The following is a 14,675-nucleotide window of genomic DNA, read 5'->3' as shown; positions in this document are numbered from 1 at the left end:
CGGATAGCCCTGTGAGAGAGACACAGTGCTCTGGCTCCCTCTGGTGGTGCTGGTGAACAATTACTGCATTTTTGAAGGATGTGCAGTGCGGTCATGTCATGTAGAGCCCACATAATCTTTTTTTTTTTCTTCAAGAACAGAAGTATTTTGAGAAGAAAGCGCGTGTGAATTATAAGTATAGCATCGGTAGTTACAAGTTGTTGCATAGCCAAATATGGTATCGTCCTTAAATGAATATACAATTAATTTAAACAATGAAGTATTCTGCTTTCTTCCCAAAATACAACACTGTTTTTGCACCTAATTCTTTGGCCCAAACGCATATGATGAACTTATGAGTTGTTGTTATTTTTTTTAAACTTTTGTTAGTGTACACGGAGTAAGGACAGTACTTCAAAAATACTATGCAAGCTGGTGGATGTTAGTGGGTAAGTTGTGTGGGTAAAGGGAAGAATATATATTACAAAGGAGGAAACACAATAGTTTTACATGACTTGTACAGTAGCATTTGTCTCCGATCGCATAAAAAAAAGTAGGATGGTAAACTATGTAACATTGCTGCGTTGTTGCGTTCATGTCTATTTGACCAAGAGTTGATAAACGTATGCAGATGTCGCCCACAAACGGGGAAAAAAAATAAAAAAAATGACATTATCAACGTTTTCACATTATAACTATCTGAAACAAAGGGACATTGCATTTAAAACCAACAACGACAGTAGGGCGGATGGGGCGGGGGGAAGGGCTCAAGCGGTGGGACGTTTGGTGTGGTTGCCGCGGGTTACGGTGTCTAGGGTCACGATGGCTGGCCGCCCCACTGGCTGTCGACCGGCCGCCGCAGCAGCTCCTCCACGTGCCGCGCCACGTCCATCGTGTCGTCCAGGTCGAAGTCTCCGTCTGCGTCGAGAACCGAGTCGCTCCTGGCGGAGAAAGTGGAGGAGGCGAGCGGGATCAGTTTATTTAAAAAGTGAAAAGGTTTACTCGTTTTTTTTTTAATCAGTCAAGCGACAAAAATGTCACCCTCCGCTGTATTGGATAAAGCTGAACCTGAACTCAACTAAATGCTGAGCTGTCCTACCGCTCTCACTTTTCACTGTCAGAGAGAAACCACAGGAAATAATATCTATTGCTGGGTTGCAGGTGACATCACAGCATTCTAAAGGCCTATACTATTATATAGAGGAAATGTTTTTTTTGTTTTTGAGGAAATTTTTGGTCTTGTACAGAGAGATCATGGACCCAGTGACTGATATTAATCATTTTTTTAATTCATATATTTTCTTTTCAGCTACGACTTGTGAAAGTGTAATGCTGTAGGAAAAACTGTCTCTTGCCCCCCGTTGGGTCCGATGACATCATCACAACCGGCAACCCACCAACTACGTATTTTGCCTAAAATGAAAACAAATAATTAGTAAAAGTACTGAGCTTAAAGTCTGACACAATCCAATATGAAAAGTCTTCTAGCAACTCAAAGTCCATGAAAGGCTGTGTAGTTGTTTGCCAATGAATCCTGGTAGCGTTTAAACTGAACATACAAATGCATAGGGAAGTCAGGCACAATACTTAAGTATGGTATGACAGGTATGAGGTATGACATGTCTGTTTTATGGCCATTGTATAGTCTATATTATATGGTTTCTTTATCATTAACATCTTTTAAGATGATGTTTATTGGCTATTGGATGTGCTTAAGTGTGTTCATATTACGGGTGCACCGTGTGGTTCTCCAGTTGCTTCTTGGAGAACAAGAAAGACCTGCGACAAGTGGTCAAGTCTGCAGAGAGGATTACTAGCGCTCACTCGTTTACCGTAGCTTGTAATAATTCCAGGAGTAAGTTTAAAGGGACTATACAGAGTTTTAAAATGTTAAAATTAAGTATTTTCCTCCCCCTACATGTACCAACAATGTCCTAATGTGTAGAATGAGCCCAGACCTGTTCACCACAACTGCCTCTAAAATCCTGCACTGTCACTCAAAAAGGTGTTGATTCGGGTGGAAGTGCCGTCATGCACGAGCTTAATGTAGAAGCTGCAGTTACACGTACGACCTGAGGTGGCAGTAGTGAGTATAAAATGGCTAACTTGCATCTAGCCCTTTTAAAGCAGTACTAAGTAACTCATGCCCCTAGAGGCCATGAGCGCCACTGCAGGTGTCGTAGCATGTTGCGTTATTTTTACTCATTAATTGTCCGTGAGAGTAAATACTACACTGACAGGAGAGAGGGACATTGTACATTGTGCCACAACACAGTAACACAATGGAGATCATTTTTTTCACTCAAGCTTGGCTGTAAACACTGCTAAAGTGGTGGTAGCACAGTTAGCTTTGCCCGCTAGCCTGTTAGCTTCTTCTTTGTGATTCTATTAGTGTGTATTGCGCCTCTGACCCGGAGGCAGGGAAGTTGCAAGGTGTGGTTTTCTGGACAGAGACACCAGGGAGAGATGAAAGACCCCCAATCATGCCATTAACACTTGTATTACCCCCAGAGGGACTACGGAAAGGATTTATTAAGGTACAAACAAGTTACTTAGTTCCTCTTTAAGTATTAGTAATTGACATGCACAGGTAAAGTTTAATGATGAAAAAACTGAGATATGAAAAGTGAGAAATCCATATTCCATATAGATATTTGAATATTTGTCTCTATTGCGATTAAATACAAAATAATGTATATAAAAACCTCATTGAAAATCCATATTGTTTCCCATCAAATTCAGCCATAAATGTGCACAGAGAAGTGTTTGAACCGTGCATGTTTGAGTATAAAGACGACTCACATGGGAGGGTAGATGCCGTAGGTGTGCTGATGACTGACAGGGGCCGGGGACGCGCCGTGGTCCATGTAGGTCTGGTTGATTCCGGACGGGTCAGAGTTGGCTGTGGCGAAGCTAAAGAAGAATCACACAATTTCAACCCTTTTCAACTGAAATGGACAGACTACACAGAATTGACAGAATCTTTGCATGTTTAGCATGTGTTTGATTTTTGATGTGTGTAATAGTATTGTTCTGATGCAAAGTAATGAACATCCGTGGCGTCGTGGCAACTGTATAGATCAAAACGATGATAATTATCTATACATTTGTGCTTGATGTAGAACCTTTTAGGCCCTGCACTCGGTTGAGAACGAGTAGGATGCCATTAAAGGTTTCAGCCCTAGTTACCATCCAGCCAGACCCTTCTCCACACTGGCTGTAGACCCACTACTGAGCCAGGCAGGAGGGTAAACTAACAAGGCTAACTCCAGTGATGTGTGCAGGCGGAGAACATGGCCTGGGAGTTCCTAATTGACTGAGTCTCAATGTAATAAATGTAATAGCTAATCTGAATTCAGGATCTGAGGCTGAGAATTTAAGTAAAAGAGGTAATGAGTGCAGCGGAGACGAGAAACGGGCACACAGCGGGCGACTGGAAACCGCGGCTTTAACTGAGACGTGTTATTTGTGTTATACTGTAAAGGTTGGTTTGGTTTTAGACCTTGCAATTCCTTTCTTCTGATAGAGTCCTGGTTTAATCTTTTTCTCTTAAGCTGCTCTAAAAGAGTGGTTCTCACTCTTTTAGAGCACTCTTTTTTATGTCTGGTCCATAATAATCCTGTAAAAACATTAATACTTGGTCGCTCCAGCAGTGACCGATTTTATTGTATTACTTTAGGGCAGGGGTCCTCAAACTTTATTCTCTGGGGGCCACACTATCGTTCCTGACTGTAATGGGGGGCCGGGCCAGGTTGGCTATAACATAGAATTGTATGACCCAGAGCAAAACACAGACGGCCTCATTGTGAGGCAGAGATTACCAGCCTGGCACAGTCATCCCCACTACTATATCCACAAGATCAACACTTGATTCCAGGCACATATTTGTTTCACTGTTGTGGTTTCCAAAAACAGTAATCAAGTCTTCACACTTTGTTTTAATTTGAAATACCACAGATATTCCATTTATTTTCATTTTCAAATAAAACATCATTGCGTAATGTGACCAAAGTAATAACTGCTTACACGTGTGCTTTGTCTATAATGTGTTGTTTCAATCCTGATCTCTTTTTATATCAGTTCCCTCTGCTGGACACGTATGGAACATTTTTATTTATTTAAGTTGCCCCCTAGTGGCTGGAATGAGCATACTGGTTATTTAATAATAAAAAAAATCAGAACTACGCACAGGGCTAGAGACTAACTTTTTGGACATACTCAGAAATTTGTGCTCTACAAGTCAGGGGCCGGGTTAAATCATCTGGCGGGCCGGATTTGGCCCACAGGCCATAGTTTGAGGACCCCTGCTTTAAAGGATTCAATCATAGTTTCTGTCCCAGTTTTGATTATTTGCCGCTAGCATTAACATGCTGCTGTTAGCATTAGCATGCTGTTGCTAAATTCTAAATCTAAAAAATACAATTGTGGAGGTTCAAACTAACTGATTGACCCATTGAATCCTCCAGGTTCTGTGCTTCAAAATGTGCTGCAGCATGTCCATATTCACCGAGGTTTGGTTGGTGAAACTTGATGTTTACCAAACTTGTAGCTAACCAATTTTTATTGCAATGTCTTTTGTTCCCCCAAGGCCTTGGACATTGTGGGAGGACTCGTTTTAAAGCCCTGACTCAGCTCTTTCCGCACGCGAAGATCATAGTCATGATTTGTACTTTAAATGGCAAATCATTTTCCGATACGACACTCAATGTGATAGACAAAGAAAAAAATAAATGATTATAAATGAAATTACTAAAAAGGCATTGCCATAAAATATGCACAGCCCAATATGCACAATGTCCTGCTTTTTGTTTTCAGTCTATTCATTCCCTCTGAGATTTCAGAGTCTCTTTTTCAGAAGAGTACTGGAGAGATAGAGAAAATCCACTTACTCTGGCACGACTTGTTTGATTTGCGGCTTCACGTAACCGTCCACCGCTTTGGCTTTTAGAAACACAACCAGAGAGAGAAAGAGATCAGCCGCTATCCAAAGCTTTTATCACGTATCGATTAGACTGAGGTGGAGAGTCCTTACACAGGGGCGGGGTGTAGTACTTGGAGAACACCTCGTCTTTGGGCCGGTCCGGGTAGAGGAACAGCAGGTGGTTGAGGTCGCTGATGCGGTCGGCCAGAGAGCGGATGGTGAAGTCTTTGGTTGTGTAGGGCATGAGGTTCCACACCATCCTCTCCCCTGTCGAGACAATAACAACGAGCAGAAAAATAATGACCATCTTAAATGAGATAAAGTTCAGATGGATTGTCATTATCATAATATTATTACTATTATATCTGTTAGTATTTAATGCATTACTTTAGGTGCTATTCTTAATCGTACCCGCTTTGTTGGGGTTTTCTGCCACCCAGGCGATGGTTATTCCCCCGATCTCAGAGTCGCTGAAGCGCAGCAGGAAGGTGCCGTTGGGTTTGGACATCAGCATGTCCTGGGCCTGCTGTTTGTTCACAAAGCCCAAAATCGCTCTGATGGAAAATAAAAGACAATACATTAACATTTAAAAGGAAAGGTCAACAAGTGATGAATTAAGTACATGTAACACATAATTGAAAGATTACAGGAAAAATATCAAAAGAATGTGTATTTGTTCAGGACAGTGCATCTGTCAGAAAATGTCAGGGGATCTGTCAGCACCAAGGCACATCTCTGACATGTTACAGCCGTATGAACCACCTCAGGCCTTGAGATCCTCAGGGAGGGGTCTCCTGGTGGTTCTCAGAGTTAGGACTAAACACTGTGTTTAGGCTGTGTTTCAGTTTCATGCAGCAAAGGTCTGGAACAGCCTCAGTGAGGATCTGAGACAGGCCTCAACCCTGAGTATTTTTAAGTCCAGGCTGAAAGGACACCTTTTTACTGCTACCTATGGAGATTGATTGATTTTTTTATTTTATTTTATTGTAACGAATGATTTGTTTTATTGATTTTCATTGTGTTTTTAATGCTTTTATTTTGTGTTGTTACTGTGTTTGGTGTTACTGTGAGGCATATTGAGTTGTCATGTACATGAAATGTGTCATACAAATAAACTTGCCTTGCCTTGAACTTAATGATTGATCTTAATGAACACATATGGGAATCATGCATGTAAATAGGCCCCATCAGATTGTAGCCATGGGCTGATTCCATTGTCTCGTACTCACACTCACAAGTGTCATGTGAGGCAAGAGCCCTGTGTGCTCTTACAGATAAATTATTAAAACATGTAGTGAATGTGCTCACCCATCGTTCCAATGCGGCTTGAGATGTTTTTTAGTCAGCTCCATCACTCCATCGAACCACTGCCAAAACGTGAAGTTTCTTCCTGGTAGACTTTCCTGTAAAACAACCAAATATGACATCTCGATTTAGACGAATGTTTGCCACAACAATCATTATATGTGCAATGAGTTTTGACATGATAAGAAAAACTAATTTACTAGATTAGTTTAGATGTCTCAATTTGAGCATAATAATCAAACTTGTTGTTGTTTTGATTAGTTGATGTAGTTGGGCATTTGACTTTATTTCACTTGTTCTGAGATGTTTCTGACTCGCTTCAATACATTTCGCCTTTATTTCTCAAGTAAGTTTCTCTGCCAATGGGGTGAGAAAAATGGTCTTGTCCCATTTGCAGTTTTACTTTCTTATTTCCAGTGAGATTTACCATAGAACCAGTCTGAAATGTCCTCAAACTAGCAAAACAATCTAGGTCAGATCAGGAAAAAGCTCTAAATGAGTTAAAACCCCTCAAAACAAGATATATATCCTCAGTTCAAGTCATTTAAGCCAATGCTTGATATTTTTTTGTAGTGTAGTACATTATGAGACTGAGATGGAGGGCAAATCAAAATGGCCATCTACTATATAAGAAAATAATCAGGCCCAAACCCGGTGTGTAATAAGGAAATCGAAGGGTAAAACAGGTCTAAAAAACCTAATTCCTACAGTGGTTCAAACCAAGGCCCAATAGAAAACTAAAACTCAACTAATTGTCTCCAAGTTAGGATGAATTCACTTGAAGAGAATCCTTGAAAAATGCATTTGGGCAGCTCGTGAATGCACCACCTGGCGCTAATATATAATTTCACAAGGTGATATAAGAATGATAAATTATCTCTGTCTCGGTTTTGTTTTGCTGTATGACTCAAAGTGTCCGCACCCTGTTGAACTGTGACCAGGTCATGGTCATGCTGCGGTAGTCCTCTGGGTTGTTGCTGGAGCTGCTGAACGCCTTCTGCGCCAGAAAGACCAGGTTCTCCTCGGACAGACCGCGGTTGGACTGGACCTCGGCCTTGTACTTGATGTTGATGGCCTCACAGAGCTGCGGCCACAGGACTTTGTCAGGGACTAGGAACGGGACACGCCCCTGGGGACAAGAAGGTACAGAACAGAAAATGTCAACAAGGGGGAAAAATAGAACAGCACATATTTTATATATACCGCCAAACGCATCATGTAGTTTCCATAAGTGCTTTTCACACAAGTATTCTCTTCTGAACAATCTCCGGATAATGTCGGGAGATCTTTCAAATCGCCGGTGTTAGCAAGAAAATGCTACAATTTATAAGAGTATGATTTAACACTTAACTTATCAAACATTTTTCAGAACCTCAGAAAGTATTTGACTTCGATGATTGATTGATTTTTAATGTATTTATTAATTAAAGGGGCTAGATGCAAGTTGGCCATTTTATACTCACTACTGCCATCTCAGGTCATACGTGCAACTGCACCTTCTATATTAAAGGGATATTTCAGGATTTTTGACATAGGGCCTCATTTCCTAGTTATCCAGAGTGTTGCTGGTACCTGGAGATACTTTTTTGTAGTTCATGCAGTTCTTATGTTTGAAGAGTTTTGTGGTGCTAGGCTAATGCAAGGCTTGCGCATTTCTATGGTATCAGCTAGCCTGCATTAAAAACGGTCTGACACACTCCACAAAGCACCTGAGGCAAATCACTTATAATGCCAGACTAACGATATAAATGTCTGTGTCGATAATAATTTAACCATTTTGCGTTAAAAATACCTTATATTTGAGCAGCATCCGCTTCATGGTTGTATAAGCTACGCAGCGGCGGAGTGATCTGCTTGAAAATAGTCCCTCAAAATGCGATCATTCATGTGATGCAAGGTCAGTTATATTCCAAAAATTATTCTATCGACACAGACATTTATATCGTAAGTCTGGCGTTATAAGTGATTTGCCTCAGGTGCACTGTGGAGCGGGTCAGACTGTTTTTAATGCAGGCTAGCTCGTAGAAATGCACTAGCCTTGCATTAGCCTAGCGCCACGAAACTCTTGAAACATAAGAACTGCATGAATTACAAAAAAAATATCTCCAGTACCAGCAACACTCCGGATAACTAGGAAATGAGGCCCTTTGTCAAAAATTCTGAAATATCCCTTTAAGCTCGTGCATGACGGCACTTCGGACCCGAATGAACACCTTTTTGAGTGACAGTGCAGGATTTTAGAGGCAGTTGTGGTGAACAGGTCTGGGCTCATTCTTCACATTAGGACATGGCTGGAACATGTAGGGGGAGGAAAATACATAATTTTAACATTTTTAAACTCTGTATAGTCCCTTTAAGGGGATCAGAATGGAGATAATGAACAAACTTCATTAATTCATTATTTACTCAACAATTTGTGTATTTTAGATTTAAATCTCCAATAATTTATTATAATGGGATGTGTCAAGAAATAAAGAAATCTTTGTGGTGTTGACAACAAAACTCCAAACTCTATATTACAGCTTGTTCGCCAAGGTCTCCTTATGAAAAGCCCTGATGTATGTATGAAAAATGGAAGACAGGATAAGGTATGTTTATAAACAGTTTCAATGCTAAGTAACTGGTTTGAGTTTATAATGTAGTCTTGTTTGCTCTGTCAAGGCCACAGAAACAATGTCTGTGTTATGAAATATATATATATACACATATGAGTTATTTTTATTTCATTTTACTCAATTATTTAACAAGCTCAATATACTCATTTTCGTGTGAATAATTGATATAAATTGTAAACGGTCATCTGACTGTGCGGGATCTCACCGGCTCGGCGAATGCATTGTCCCACAGCACCGTCGCCGTGGCGTTGTTGTCTTGGCTACCGTGAACGATCACCACCACGGGCAAGGACAGCGTCTGCAGCAAAACAGCTAATCAGTTTAATGAAGCAGGAGGCAGTTGATGCAGATGGACAAATACTGCGGGGTCATGGACAATCTTATGAAACAAACCAAACAAAGTGGCACCCATGATAAAGTGTGTCACTTAAGTTCTATAGTTTTGGAGACTTTCTGTACGTCGTATGTAAAACAGAATTTACAGCATAGTCAACATTTAGAGAGAGAAAAGGAAATCATTAAGTCACATGAATAGAATCAGCTGGAGCTTCATGACTCAAAGAGAAAAAAGGCAGCTTTTATTGATTCATGAAGATCCTGCTGTCTCAATGTATTGGACTATATGATGTTAATCTACCATGTCAGATTTCAAAATATCGTGTGGTCATAATATTATTACAGGTTTGGGGAGACCAAAAACAACAAGTGTTAGTATACACTGGTTGACCAAAAACAAAAAAAGTTGCCAAGAAAAATGTCACAAGCTCTAATATTTCATTGAATTGCCTTTAGTTTTGCTTACAGCACACATTGACTCTGGCATTGTTTCAATCAGTGTAATTTTGACAGCTTTTTTAAATATAGTTTTAGTCTTAGTCTTTTCTAGCCTGGCTAACACCAGACTAAAATCACAAGTGATATTTAGTCTGGGGACCACCAATTCATTTTCTCGTAGGAGAGGTGTGGTTTACGATCGTCCATAGTCGTTTATTGGGCGATACGAAAAAAAAAAAAAAAAAGTCTCATGCGTCTGCACGTAGCCCCAGCCAATCATATCATCGTATGAGATGACGTATGACGTACCCGCTGTAAACTTTTGAGCTAAATTATTTAGAACAAGGTCTAAAGCTTGATCAAAAAATACCATCGTGTCTGCTGCTGTCATGTTGGATCCGTAAATACACTGTTTTAAAAATTATCCGTAAATAAACTACAAGCTTCCATATATCGAATAGCGCGTCATCGTCTTGCCGTCCCTCCTCGCTCTGTGATTGGTTCCCAAATCCACCGGAGATTTGGCCATGGTCCCCAGGCTGTTGTGCAGTTCGAAATAATTCGAGCGCACACAGCAGCCTGGTGTTAGCCAGGTTAAGTCTTTTCACGAAAATGTCATTATTTTAGTCAAGATTTAGTCAAATGATTTTCTTCAATTTTAGTCTATTTTTAGTGGACTAAAATTGCATTTAATTTAGTTGACAAAATTTAAGACAAATTTAGTCAACTTTGCATTTTTAAGTAAGGATTAAATGAGGAGCCGTTTGCAGAGTTTTCTTGACTCCACGTCGTGCATTTTAACCGTCTAATGCACGGCTCCGAGTTGTTTAATTCGCTTAATAAACTTAACATTTCATAACAAATGTTATTTTCATTTACTAAACTGGCTAGATGCCAAACTACAGAGACTATTTTAAGTGGGTTTTTAGCCGACCTTGCACTGTCTGAAGGCTCGTCTCAGAGAGATTCTCTCACTGCTGTGAGGATCAGGCTCAACAAAACAACATAAGCACACGCTGCATCGCCAGAATCACAACACAACAGGACTAACCCGGCACTTTTCCGTGGAAGTAAACACCCATATGCGGCACTCATGGGCAGGAATTGTTTCACTTTTATGCTGTTTAACCTGAAGCTAGCTACCTGAAGCTCAACTGTTCATGGAAACAGCTGCGGTGGAGTCCGCTTACACCTTAGTCCCACGAACTGAAACTTTTATGTTTGTCTTTACTAAAGTAATCCAGCCAAATATGCCTAAGTGAAGGGATCATTTAATGATCCCTTCCCTTAATGAATATTTAAATATTTTCAATAGAAATGGAAAGGTCATATTTTGTTGACAGAACAAAAAGTCACCTAACCTTAGCTAATGAAGCGTTTATCAGAGGATTAATCAGATGACCTTGATTAATGATGTTTAATCAAGGTCCTCTGGTTTATGGAGCTTCAACCTTCATGGACAAAGCTCAGGAAGTGAATTTAAATGATATGAGGCTCTTTCAGACTTTCATTGGAAGCTTAGATGAATTCATCTCAATTTCATTTTTATTCAGTCATATTTAGTCGACAAAAAATCTGGATATTTTAGTCATAGTTTTAGTCTCATAAAAAACTTGATTTAGCTTTAATCCATAGTCAAAAATTACGACAACATATTTTAGTCTACGAATTTAACACTGGAGCTTCTGCAATGTCAAAAGATCCAGTGTTGCATTCATTTTCAGCAAGATCTTGTATTGATGATGGGAGAGTGTGAGCACAGCACAAAGCTTTCTCCAGCACATCCCAAAAGAATCTCCATGAGGTTCAGATCTGGACTCTGTGGTGGCCGATCCATGTGTGAAAATGTCTGTCTTTATGTTGGTCAGGCAGCGTGTTTGACTAGATTAAATTAGATTAGATTAAATTAAACCATAAACATAACATGTGGACGTGACGAGAATGTGGGATTGACAGCGTCTGAGCGGTCACCTTGACTTGAAAGACCAGCTCGTTTCCGCCGATGCTAAACTGGGACTCAAACAAAATGGTGAACTTCTCCTCCGTCACCGACTCCGCGCCTCGTCGATCCGAGCGTTTAATCCTCTTCAGAGACTGGGGACAGAGAGAAGTGAGCGCGTTAAGAGCAGAGTCATGTTTTATTCAGCCTGAGTCAGATGGCCTGTGAATTATCCATGTCGGCCCGAGGGGAGAGTTGTTAACACTGTGCGATGGAGACAGCTCACGGAGCATCCTTCTCCCAGGCAATTACTCCAAGTTTACATGGATTTGTTGCATAAACTGGGCAAGAGGACCGTATATCTGAGTCACCAGCCACAACATGTATGTGTCCTATCTCTACCACAGCAGCAGAACAATCTACCCCCTCAATTTGTCTTCCCGACTACCAACATCATTGTAGGACGCCTTAGTAATCAAGAAAAAAAACATTCAGTCCCTTCATTCCCTTTGTCTTAGTGAGGTGGTAAATTTATGCAAAAAATTGTTTAAAACGTTTTTTAGTTTCTTACACAATCGTTATGGATGTGCTCAGTATAGGGCTGGGCACCGTTAATCAAATTGTCTGACAAAAAAAAATACTCTCTCTTTAGATCCAAGTTTTGATGCTGTTGGTCCTGGGACAGCATTAAAGGAAGTGACTTGTTTTTTTCAGCTCAAATTTTTTTTATTTCCCTATTTTTTCACACTTTTCTAGCTTTAAAAAATAATGCTCATTTTTTAAGACTAATATTTTCCCTATTCCCCCATTTTTTCCCAATTTATTCCCATGTCTGTTTTCAATTTATTTCCCTTTTTTTTTTAGATTTTTTATCTTGTTTTTGCCCCGATCTTTTTTCATTTGCCAATTTTTTCCAAATTTGTGCTATTTGTTTTTTTTTAACAAATATTTTTCCTTTTTCTATTCCCCCCAAAAAATAGCTTATTTTTGCCACTATTTCTCCCAATTTTCTCCCATTTTCCACCAATATTACACACGTTTGTTAAATACAGGTTTCACAAAATCTCAGTCAATATGGACATGCTGTGTCATTTTGAAGCTCAGAAAGGAGAATTCAATCACTGAGTTTTAACTGCCGCAGCTAGCAACAGTATGCTAATGCTAATGGAAGCATATACAGTATAAAATAAGATTGGCCACAGAAGGAGTGACCAAGTATTTAGGTTTTTACAGGATTATGGACCAGACATTTGGAAAAATTGGCTAAAAATATCGCTTAAAAATATCGGCATCGGCCAATAAAATCCCCCAAAAATTGGCACTGACCTTAGAAAAACCCATAGGTCGACCACTACTTAATAACTACTTAACAATGAGTATGTGAAGAACTATTCATTATGACTTAGGCATTAAAGGGATGAATTAATTGTTAATTCATCATTCACTAAGGCTAAATAAGGTGTAGTTATATAAAGTGTTACCAATAAAGTAACTTAAAATATTGTTGAATAATGTTGTATTGTATTTCATATGTGTGAAAGTTACTGTAGACATATCCCGTTAGCCTTGCGTGTTCCCGTCTGACAGCACTCACCATGTTCCTAAAGTGGGCGCTGAGTGTTCCTGTCGTCTGGTGGTACTCCATCACACAGTTATTGTTGAGGATCTCTCCACTGCTTTCACTGCAGGAGAGAAGTCAAGTCAAATAAGGACGCAACTGGGAACGAAGACAACTCAAAAGCTCAAAAGGAAAGAGGAAATGGCGTGAGCACTTTAAAGATACGACAGCTAACCATGACAGATTGATCCATGTTTAAGAGAAAAGGTGCCAAGTTCGGGACATTACACGCTGAATAAATAAATAAAGTTGTGGTTGAATTGGTCAAAATAGCATCACTTTAGGCTGGCTTCGTCTTTAAAAAATGGTAAATGGTCTCAACTTATATAAAAGTTGAGTTTAACCATACAGACGAATGACTACGCTAAAGAGGCTTAACACTCTTCTCCCCATCCACACCATGGATTCCTGTCAGGCGTTGCTGGAGTTCTGAGCGTGTCCCTGTGGTGAAAGTGGGGGAAATGTGAGCGGCCAGAGTTCGAGAGGACAAGCCAAAAAAGTGACAAATTCTTATCAAAGTGGTGCCACGGGAGTTCACTGCACTGTCACCGCTAAAACATGTGGCTAAAGTAAAAAGCTTTCCCTGATGTATTTCTGAACTACAGCTGTGTATTTTGTCAGCCGGTTGGTCGGCCATTTGGGGGAAATAGCCCATTTAGTCAAGAGTTTTGTTTGACTTTTCCTTCATCAAGTAAGGATTGAACAAGTCGGAGCCGTGCGAACACCACGACACACAGTTCATTAAAACTGTCTCATGCACGGCTCCGAGTTGTTTAATCCGCTTATACCATAGTCCTACAAACTTAACATTTTATAACACATATTTATTTCATTTACTAAACTCGCTAGATATGCCAAACTACAGGGACTATTTTATGTGTGTTTTTAGCCGGTCTCGCTCTGAGACGAGCTATTCTCTCGCTGCTGTGAGGATCTCCGTCAGGCTCAACGAAATAACATAAGCACACGCTGCATTGCCAGAATCACAACACAACAGGACAAACCCAGCACTTTTCCATGGAAATAAACACCGCAAGTATGCAGCACTCCTGGGCAGGAGTTATTTCACTTCTAACCTGAAGCTAGCTAGCAACCTGTAGCTCAACTGTTTATCGAAACATCTGCGGTGGAGTCCGCTTACACCTGGACCCCAGGAACTGAAACTTTTTTGTTTGACTTTACTAATCCAGCCAAATATGCTTAAAGGGTCTATACAGAGTTTAAAAATGTTAAAACTAAGTATTTTCCTCCCCCGACATGTTTCAGTCATGTCCTAAGGTGTAGAATGAGCCCAGACCTGTTCACCACAACTGCCTCTAAAATCCTGTCACTCAAAAAGTTTTTATTTTGGGTCCGTCATGCATGAGCTTAATACAGAAGCTGCAGTTACGCATAAGACCTGAGGTGGCAGTAGTGAGCATCTAGTCTCTTTAAGTGCACGGATCATTTTTGGTACGTCTGAAAATCATGAATAGTGCCTTAACCGTTTTCAATAGAAATGGAAAGCTCATATTTTATGAACAG

At 40.1% G+C, this 14,675-nt stretch overlaps 1 protein-coding gene across 3 annotated transcripts in view; it reads right to left on the bottom strand.

Moving 5' to 3' along the window:
- Positions 1-662: 662 nt before the first annotated feature.
- The window catches only part of stat5a (signal transducer and activator of transcription 5a), a 124,194-nt gene continuing 110,181 nt past the window's right edge, over positions 663-14,675 (bottom strand). For all 3 annotated transcript variants that reach the window (XM_079564405.1, XM_079564404.1, XM_079564406.1), the window contains 10 exons: positions 13,128-13,215; positions 11,566-11,688; positions 9,026-9,118; positions 7,128-7,334; positions 6,209-6,303; positions 5,312-5,454; positions 5,012-5,167; positions 4,869-4,920; positions 2,782-2,892; positions 663-920 (listed from right to left, as the gene is read on the bottom strand). In XM_079564405.1, the coding sequence (XP_079420531.1) occupies positions 797-920; positions 2,782-2,892; positions 4,869-4,920; positions 5,012-5,167; positions 5,312-5,454; positions 6,209-6,303; positions 7,128-7,334; positions 9,026-9,118; positions 11,566-11,688; positions 13,128-13,215 (1,192 nt within the window). In that variant the 3' untranslated portion in view covers positions 663-796. The remainder of the gene's footprint in view (positions 921-2,781; positions 2,893-4,868; positions 4,921-5,011; positions 5,168-5,311; positions 5,455-6,208; positions 6,304-7,127; positions 7,335-9,025; positions 9,119-11,565; positions 11,689-13,127; positions 13,216-14,675) is intronic.

The sequence above is a fragment of the Gobius niger genome (assembly GCF_951799975.1).
Source record: "Gobius niger genome assembly, chromosome: 10".
NCBI lineage: Eukaryota > Metazoa > Chordata > Actinopteri > Gobiiformes > Gobiidae > Gobius > Gobius niger.
The sequence above is the reverse complement of the archived record's forward strand: the minus strand, read 5'-3'. Positions and strand labels throughout refer to the sequence as shown.